A 9,315-nucleotide genomic window follows, 5' to 3' on the forward strand; every position below is an offset into this window, starting at 1 on the left:
CTTGGGGCACTCCTGGGTCCCCTCAGAACTCTTGGGTCCTTTGGGGCACTCCTGGGTTCCCCCCTGAACTCCTGGGTCCCTTGGGGCACTCCTAGGTCCCCTCAGAACTCTTGGGTCCTTTGGGGCACTCCTGGGTCCCCTCTGAACTCTTGGGCCCCCCCCTCAACTCTTGAGTCCTTTGGGGCACTCCTGGCTCCCCTCAGAACTCTTGGGTCCTTTGGGGCACTCCTGGGTCCCCTCTGAACTCTTGGGTCCCCCCCTCAACTCTTGAGTCCTTTGGGGCACTCCTGGCTCCCCTCCTGAACTCTTGGGTCCCCTTCAAAGCCTCGGGTCCTGCCCTGAACTCCTGGGTGGGTCCACTCCTGAACTCCTGGGTCCTTTGGGGCACTCTTAGGTCCCTCCCAAACTCTTGGGTCCTTTGGGACACTCCTGGGTCCCTCCTGAACTCTTGGGTCCCTTGGGGCACTCCTGGGTCCCCTCAGAACTCTTGGGTCCTTTGGGGCACTCTTGGGGCCCTCCTGGGTCCCTTCCTGAACTCCTGTGTGAGTCCTGCCCTGAACTCCTGGGTGGGTCCCCTCTTGTACTCTTAGTTCAATCCTGTACTCCCGGGTCCAGCCCTGAACTCCTGGGTCCTTTGGGGCACTCTTGGGTCCTTTGGGGCACTCCTGGGTCCCTCCTGAACTCTGGATCCTTTGGGGCACTCCTGGGTCCCCTCCTGAACTCTTGGGTCCCCTTCCAAGCTCTCGTGTCCTGCCCTGAACTCCTGGGTGGGTCCGCTCCTGAACTCCTGCGTCCTTTGGGGCACTCTTAGGTCCCTCCCAAACTCTTGGGTCATTTGGGGCACTCCTGGGTCCCTCCTGAACTCCTAGGTCCCCCCCGAACTCCTGGTTCCTTTGGGGCACTCCTGGGTCCCCTCCTGAACTTTTGGGTCCCCTTCAAAGCTCTCGGATCCTGCCCTGAACTCCTGGGTCCTTTGGGGCACTCTTGGGTCCTTTGGGACACTCCTGGGTCCCTCCTGAACTCTGGATCCTTTGGGGCACTCCTGGGTCCCCTCCTGAACATTTGGGTCCCCTTCCAAGCTCTCGTGTCCTGCCCTGAACTCCTGGGTGGGTCCGCTCCTGAACTCCTGGGTCCTTTGGGGCACTCTTAGGTCCCTCCCAAACTCTTGGGTCATTTGGGGCCCTCCTGAGTCCCCTCCTGAACTCCTGGGTCCCCCCCTAAACTCCTGGGTCCTATGGGACCCTCCTGAGTCCCCTCCTGAACTCCTGGGTCCCTCCTGAACTCTTGGGTCCTTTGGGGCACTTTTGGGTCCCTCCTGAACCCCTGGGTCCCTTGGGGCACTCCTGGGTCCTTTGGGGCCCTCCTGGGTCCCCCCTCTGAACTCTTGGGTCCCCTCCTGAACTCTTGTCCTTTGGGGCACTCCTGGGTCCCCTCAGAACTCCTGGGTCCTTTGCGGCACTCCTGGGTCCCCTCCTGAACTCCTGTGTGAGTCCTGCCCTGAACTCCTGGGTGGGTCCCCTCTTGTACTCTTAGTTCAATCCTGTACTCCCGGGTCCAGCCCTGAACTCCTGGGTCCCTCCCGAACTCTGGATCCTTTGGGGCATTCCTGTGTCCCCCCTGAACTCCTGGGTTCCGCCCTGAACTCTGGGGTCCCCTTCTAAGCTCTCAGGTCCTGCCCTGAACTCCTGGGTCCTTTGGGGCACTCCTGGGTCCCCTCAGAACTCCTGGGTTCCCCCCTGAACTCTTGGGTCCCTCGGGGCACTCCTGGGTCCCCCCCTGATCTGGTGGGTCCCCTCCTGAACTCATGAGTGAGTCCCGTTCTGAATTCCTGAGTCCCTTCTGAATTCCTGGGTCCCCTCCTGAACTTCTGGGTGGGTCCCCTCTTGTACTCTTAATTCAATCCTGAACTCCTGGGTCCCCCCTGCACTCCTGGCTCCCCTCCTCAACTCTTGGGTCCCGCCCTGAACTCCTGGGTGGGTCTGCACCTGAACGCCTGGGTCCCTCTTGAACTATGGATCCTTTCGGGCACTCCTGGGTCCCCTCCTGAACTCCTGTGTGAGTCCCGCCCTGAACTTCTGGGTGGGTCCCCTCTTGTACTCTTAGTTCAATCGTGAACTCCTGGATCCCGCCCTGAACTCTTGGATCCCCTCTGACCTCCTGAGTCCCTCCTGAACTCTGGATCCTTTGGGGAACTCCTGGGTTCCCCCCTGAACTCTTGGGTCCTTTAGGGAACTCCTGGCTCCCCTCCTGAACTCTTGGGTCCCCTTCTAAGCTCTTGGGTCCCACCCTGAACTCCTGGGTGGGTCCACTCCTGAACTCCTGGGTCCCCTCCCGAACTCTTGGGTCCTTTGGGGCACTCCTGGGTCCCTCTTGAACTCTGGATCCTTTCGGGCACTCCTGGGTCCCTCCCTGAACTCCTGGGTGGGTCCCCTCCTCCTCCACTCCTGGGTCTTTTCTGAACTCTTGGGTCCCTCCTGAACTCCTGGGTCCTTTTGGGCCCCCCTGGGTCCCCTCCTAAACTCCTGGATCCTTTGGGGCACTCCTGGGTCTCCTCCTAAACTCCTGGGTCCTTTGGGGTACTCCTGGGTCCCCTCCTAAACTCCTGGGTCCCTTCCTAAACTTCCTAAACTTTGGGGCACTCCTGGGTCCCTCTTGAACTCTGGATCCTTTCGGGCACTCCTGGGTCCCTCTTGAACTCTGGATCCTTTCGGGCACTCCTGGGTCCCTCCCTGAACTCCTGGGTGGGTCCCCTCCTCCTCCACTCCTGGGTCTTTTCTGAACTCTTGGGTCCCTCCTGAACTCCTGGGTCCTTTTGGGCCCCCCTGGGTCCCCTCCTAAACTCCTGGATCCTTTGGGGCACTCCTGGGTCTCCTCCTAAACTCCTGGGTCCTTTGGGCCACTCCTGGGTCCCCCCTTGAACTCCTCCATCCTTTGGCACACTCCTGGGTTGCCCCCGAACTCCTGGGTCCCCCCCTGAACTCCTCCATCCTTTGGCGCACTCTTGGGTCCGTCCTGAACTCCTGGGTCCTCTCCTGAACTCTTCAGTCCTCTGGTGCACTCCTGGGTGCACCCTGAACTCCTAGGTCCTTTGGGGCCCTCCTGGGTCCCTCCCAAATTCTTGGGTCCCTCCCGAACACTTGGGTCATTTGGGGTCCTTCTGGGTCCCCCCCTGAACTCCTGGATCCTTTGGGGCACTCTCGGGGCACTCTTGGGTCCCTCCCAACCACTTGGGTCCCCTCCTGAACTCCTGGGTCCCCTCTTGAACTCCTGAATCCTTTGGGGCACTCTTGGGTCCCTCCTGAATGCTTGGGTCCCTTGGGGCACTCCTGGGTGCCCCCTGAACTCCTCGGTCCTTTGGGGCACTCCTGGGTTCCCTCCTACACTCCTGGTCCCTGCAAAACCCCGGCCCGAGGGCCGCCCGCGTCCGAACCTTGGTGACGAACGTCGCCTTGTGGAGCGGCCGGGACCTGGGAAAAAAAAACCCGGTCGGGGGGGATGGATCCCCCGGCTGGAGTTTTTTCTTCTTTAACTTTGGAATTTACCTGAAAAGGAAAAAAATTTGAACCTCCGAGGACAAATAACTACAGTTTCGCGCTATCCAAACGCTCTGCGCGTCGTCTACCCCGCCGACCGCTTCTTCCTCTGCTGACGATTGGCTTGAGACGGGTACTTCACGCTTTGCACTTATTTCCTTTGTCATCCTTCATACAGTTCTTGACCACGGTGACCTATTCTCGCTCGGCTTCCCGATCGTGGCAGTTACCGCGAGCTCGTTCCTCTGAGATTCCGGAACTCAAACTCGCCCCGCGTCTCCATCGCCAAATGCCGACGACGCCCGTGATCCCCCCGACGTCGCTCGGTTTCGGGTGATCGACCGGGGCGCAGCTGACCGAGAGCGGCGCTAGATGGCTTGCGCTGCGGCGGAATGCAATGGTGAGGGACGGTATTGCTTACTAAGTGGACAGAATAGGCCAAGCAAATTCAGCTGAAACTTGATTCGGAGCGATTTCTACGTGGACAGGAGACGCCAAAGGCTACAGGGAAGTCTTTCTGTCGAGTCGTGAGGTTTGGATCGGACTGGACCCCCTCGCTTTCTAAACTCCTCTGTGGACGGGAGCCCGGGTGTGGCTGGATCCGAACTTAGCCCCGCGCTGGATCTACGGTTGGTTTCCCGGACGCACAGGGGATAGGCGAAACGCCTAAGATACAGTCCTTTGGCCATATATAAATATAGTATGTGCACACCTGATTCCTTATATCGCTCAGCCTGAATTTCTGAATTGCATCGCTCTATACCTCAACATCTCTACCTCCCTTCCAGAGGCATGAGGATGCTTGGGTCGTGGTCTAGGTCCTGGGTCTATTGGGGCAAACTCCCAGGCAAAATCCATGTAAATAACTAACCGAATACAGCGGTACTGCGGGAAGGCTGACCGGAGCTGCCGCTTCTGCTGAGGTCCCGGCCGAGCGTGGAAATCCCTGGGTATTTATACCCTTACAAACTATTCACCCACCCCTCTACGCTGTGATTCGGTCCGATAGCGATAGCCGACTCTCCGGTCTTCTCGCTTCTCGGCGGATCCTTTGCGCCGACCTCGCGCCGGACTCGGCTCTGCGCGGCCGTAGATTCGGTTTACGGTCCGTGGGAGCGTCCCGACGGCCTCTAACGTGGCGTTTTCGGCGACGGAAGCCTATTTCTGCGGGAACGTGTAAAGCGCGCCTTACGGGATGGGTGACGATCGGAGTCTGTAGCTGCTTCTGTTACCGTCGAGTAGAGGCCATAATTATGAGTGCTACATGGCCGAACAAAACGCCTTTTTATAAGTGAGTCGTGTTGACAATGTGGTCACCTGCAAAAAAAAAATACAAAAAGATTTCATTAAAACAGGCTTTGTCTATGAAATAACAGCACACCACAGAAAACACTAGTCAACAATGGTCTCTGTAACGACTGCAAAGCACCACTAAAAGGACTTACGACTCCCCTGCCCCCAGCTACTGCATCCCAGATGACTTCTGGCTACACATTTTAAGACATCAACAGATTAACCGTGGACTCCTAGAGCTCAGTCCACCCACCCCTGACTCCACACCGCCGGGCAGAGCAGCTCCGCGCCGAATGCGCACGTGCGCAGACAAACGCGCCACAGAACGTTACAGACGACATCATGTCGACAACACCAACAACACCCAACGATGGGAACAACTCCCAATCAGAGAGGCATTGATCAAAAGAACCTGCAGGGGGGCAGTGGTGCGGCGAGGAGCCTCCACTGCAACCCCAGAAAACAAAGGAGTCAAACGTCACGGCCCCTTATGAGACGGCGGCACTGGCGCACACACACGCAGAGGAGACGGTGGCACTGGCGCACACACACGCAGAGGAGACGGCGGCACTGGCGCACACACACGCAGAGGAGACGGTGGCACTGGCGCACACACACGCAGAGGAGACGGCGGCACTGGCGCACACACACGCAGAGGAGACGGCGGCACTGGCGCGCACACACGCAGAGGAGACGGCGGCACTGGCGCACACACACACGCAGAGGAGACGGCGGCACTGGCGCACACACCCACGCAGAGGAGACGGCGGCACGGGCGCACACACACGCAGAGGAGACGGCGGCACTGGCGCACACACACGCAGAGGAGACGGCGGCACTGGCGCACACACACGCGCAGAGGAGACGGCGGCACTGGGGCACACACACACGCAGAGGAGACGGCGGCACGGGCGCACACACCCACGCAGAGGAGACGGCGGCACGGGCGCACACACACGCAGAGGAGACGGCGGCACTGGCGCACACACACGCAGAGGAGACGGCGGCGCTGGCGCGCACACACGCAGAGGAGACGGCGGCGCTGGCGCGCACACACGCAGAGGAGACGGCGGCACGGGCGCACACACACGCAGAGGAGACGGTGGCACTGGCGCGCACACACGCAGAGGAGACGGCGGCACTGGCGCACACACACACGCAGAGGAGACGGCGGCACGGGCGCACACACGCAGAGGAGACGGCGGCACGGGCGCACACACGCAGAGGAGACGGCGGCACGGGCGCACACACACGCAGAGGAGACGGCGGCACGGGCGCACACACACGCAGAGGAGACGGCGGCACTGGCGCACACACACGCAGAGGAGACGGCGGCACTGGCGCACACACACGCAGAGGAGACGGCGGCACTGGGGCACACACACACGCAGAGGAGACGGCGGCACTGGCGCGCACACGCGCAGAGGAGACGGTGGCACTGGCGCACACACACGCAGAGGAGACGGCGGCACGGGCGCGCACACACGCAGAGGAGACGGCGGCACTGGCGCGCACACACGCAGAGGAGACGGCGGCACTGGCGCACACACACACGCAGAGGAGACGGCGGCACGGGCGCACACACGCAGAGGAGACGGCGGCACGGGCGCACACACGCAGAGGAGACGGCGGCACGGGCGCACACACACGCAGAGGAGACGGCGGCACGGGCGCACACACACGCAGAGGAGACGGCGGCACTGGCGCGCACACACGCAGAGGAGACGGTGGCACTGGCGCGCACACACGCAGAGGAGACGGCGGTCTGGAAACCAGCGCATGCCTGCTGGGAAATAACAGGTGAAATGAGGCACCACTGAGGCGGGTGGAGGGGGCGTGGCCAGGGGTGAAGGGGCGTGGTCAGAGGAGGAGGGGACGTGTTCAGGGCCACAGAAGCATGGTCAGCTGGAAAGAGGTGTGGGGTGCTCTGCGGCAGCATTTGGGATCTATGGGGCAGAGTGCAGGAGCTATGGCGTGCTGTGGGGCAGTGCTGTGGATCTATGGGGCAGAGTGCAGGAGCTATGGCGTGCTGTGGGGCAGTGCTGTGGATCTATGGGGCAGAGTGCAGGAGCTATGGCGTGCTGTGGAGCAGTGCTGTGGATCTATGGGGCAGAGTGCAGGAGCTATGGCGTGCTGTGGAGCAGTGCTGTGGATCTATGGGGCAGAGTGTAGGAGCTATAGGGTGCTGTGGATCAGTGCTGCGGGGCCTATGGGGCAGTTTGTTGTCACTATGGGGCTGCATTTGGAGGGGCTCTGAGGCAGTATTGGTGCTGTGGGTCAGTGTGTGGGTTGCTCATGTGCAGGGGGTTCGGCCTCTTCTGGGGTGCTTCACCCCAAAACAGCCCCATTGATCCTATCCCTGTCCCCCCCCGGGTGTCCCCTCCCCGTGGGTGTCACCCCCCCGTCCCCTGACGTCACTGGGAGGAAACCACAGGGCGCATGGCAGCGCATGACGGCCCCATGACCCGGCGGGGGGGACACACATGCCAACCGTCCGTCCATCTATCCGTCACCAGGGGCGTGACCTGGGGGGCTCCTGTCCCCAGCCCGGGCCTGGGTCCTCCCACCAGTCACCCCAGTTGCCGTCACCTCGGAACTCCAGTTACACCCCAGTTCCAGTCACCCCAGTTGGACCCCTGCAGTGGGCACCCAAGTTAACCCGTTACTGGTCCCCCCCGTTACTGGTCCCCGCAGTTCCCGCCCTGTGTCCCCCCCGGTGCCGCCTCCCAGGGCGGGTCCCGATGAGGCCAGACGCTACGGGGATGGGTGCGGGACCGGGATCGATCGGGGACGGGGATCGGGACCTGGATTGGGTCCGGGATTGGTACTGGGACGGGGATCGGGACAGGGACAGGAACAGGGACTGAGCCCAGAGGCTGCGGTGAGGTGTGGGGACCAGGACCAGCTCCGCAATTGATACCAGGACCAGGATTAGTACCAGGATTAGTATCGGGACAGGGACCGGGTTGGTGGTGAGGACCAGGAGTGGCACCGGGACAGGGACTGGAGGCTGCGGTGAGGGGCGGGGACCAGGACAGGGGACCGTGACAGACACCGGACTGGGACAGACACCGGGACCAGGACAGACACCAGGACTGGGACAGATACCAGAGCGGGACTGGTGAGGGGTTGGGGTCAGGACCGGGGGCTGCAGGGAAGGACCGGGAGCAGGACGAGGGACCCGAGGTCCCGGTGAGGGACGGTGCCGGTGGCGGTGACAGTGCTGGGGATGCTCCGTGGCGCGATGCTGGTGGCCGTGGCCTACGCGGGGCTGCTGGTCCTGGGGGCGCTGGGGTTGTGGGCGCTGGAGGGGACCCCCCGAACCCCCAACGGCTCCCGCTGGGATCCGGCCGGTGCCCTCCTCTTCGTCACCACTCTCCTCACCACCGTGGGTAAGGACGAACACGGGGACCCCTGGGAGATCAGGGACCCCGGGACCCCCCGAGACCCCCAGGAGATCAGGGACCCCCATAAGATCTGGGACCCCCATGAGCCCCAGAACCCATCTGAGATCTGAGACCCTCTTGAGATTCGGACACCTGGGGTGAGCATCACCTCACTAAACCCCCCTCCCCAAAACCCAGGCTACGGCTCGGTGACGCCCCTCTCAGCTGCCGGCAGAGCCTTCTGCGCCGCCTACGCCGTGGTGGGCGTCCCTGTCACCATGTTGACCTTGACGGCCACCGCCCGCCGCCTGATGGGTCCCTTGGCCGATCGGCCCCGGCGGTACCTCCAGGTCCACTGGGGGTTCACCCGGCACGGCGCTGCCCGCACCCACTTTGTCCTCTTGGTGGGTGTCACCATGGGGGTCCTGGTGCTTCTCCCCGCCGCCGTGTTCCACGTTCTTGAAGGCACCTGGAGCTACTTGGACGCCGTTTACTTCTGCGTCATCTCCCTTTGCACCATCGGCCTGGGGGACCTCGTGCCGGCCGAGACACCAGGACAGCCCTTCCGGCAGCTCTACCAAGTGGGCGTTGCCGGTGAGTGGGGTTTGCGGGGAGGGGGGGTGGAACTCCCCAAATTGGTTTTGAGCTGAGTTTAATGAGTCGGGTTGGTTATTGTCGAGTCGGGTCGGGTCGGGTTGGTGTTGGGTTGGTTATTGTTGAGTTGGGTCGAGTTGGGTTGGGTTGGGTTGAGTTGGGTTGGGTCAAGTTGACCTCTCAACCATCCCCTCCCCCAGCCTACCTGCTCCTGGGCCTGACAGGGGTCCTGCTCTTGGCCCAGACCTTCCAGCGCCTGGTGGAGCTCCATGGTGTCACCGGTGTCACCGGTGTCACCGTGTCACCTGCTGGTGACGCTGAAGAAGGCGCCGGCTTGTTGGAGGGGACGAGGGATGGGGAGAAACCAGCTCGGGGGGACAGGAGGTCAGCAGGGGGTGACACTGGGGGACACCGTGGGGGGGGACAATAAAAGCGGGGGACAACAAAGGGGGGGAAATGGCTTCACTGTGTTGATCCCGTTATTTTTGGGGGGGTGGATTTGTGCAGGT

General features: G+C 62.0%; 1 protein-coding gene across 1 annotated transcript; it reads left to right on the forward strand.

The window, feature by feature from the left end:
* The first annotated feature begins 6,751 nt into the window (after nucleotides 1–6,751).
* Nucleotides 6,752–9,236, forward strand: LOC136114148 (potassium channel subfamily K member 6-like). The gene is made up of 3 exons (XM_065859450.2): nucleotides 6,752–8,218; nucleotides 8,411–8,806; nucleotides 9,007–9,236. The coding sequence occupies exons 1-3, from the start codon at nucleotides 8,056–8,058 to the stop codon at nucleotides 9,234–9,236; spliced, it is 789 nt and encodes a 262-aa protein (XP_065715522.1). The 5' UTR covers nucleotides 6,752–8,055.
* Nucleotides 9,237–9,315: the final 79 nt, after the last annotated feature.

The sequence above is a fragment of the Patagioenas fasciata genome, chromosome 33, assembly GCF_037038585.1.
Source record: "Patagioenas fasciata isolate bPatFas1 chromosome 33, bPatFas1.hap1, whole genome shotgun sequence".
NCBI classification, from domain to species: Eukaryota; Metazoa; Chordata; class Aves; order Columbiformes; family Columbidae; genus Patagioenas; species Patagioenas fasciata.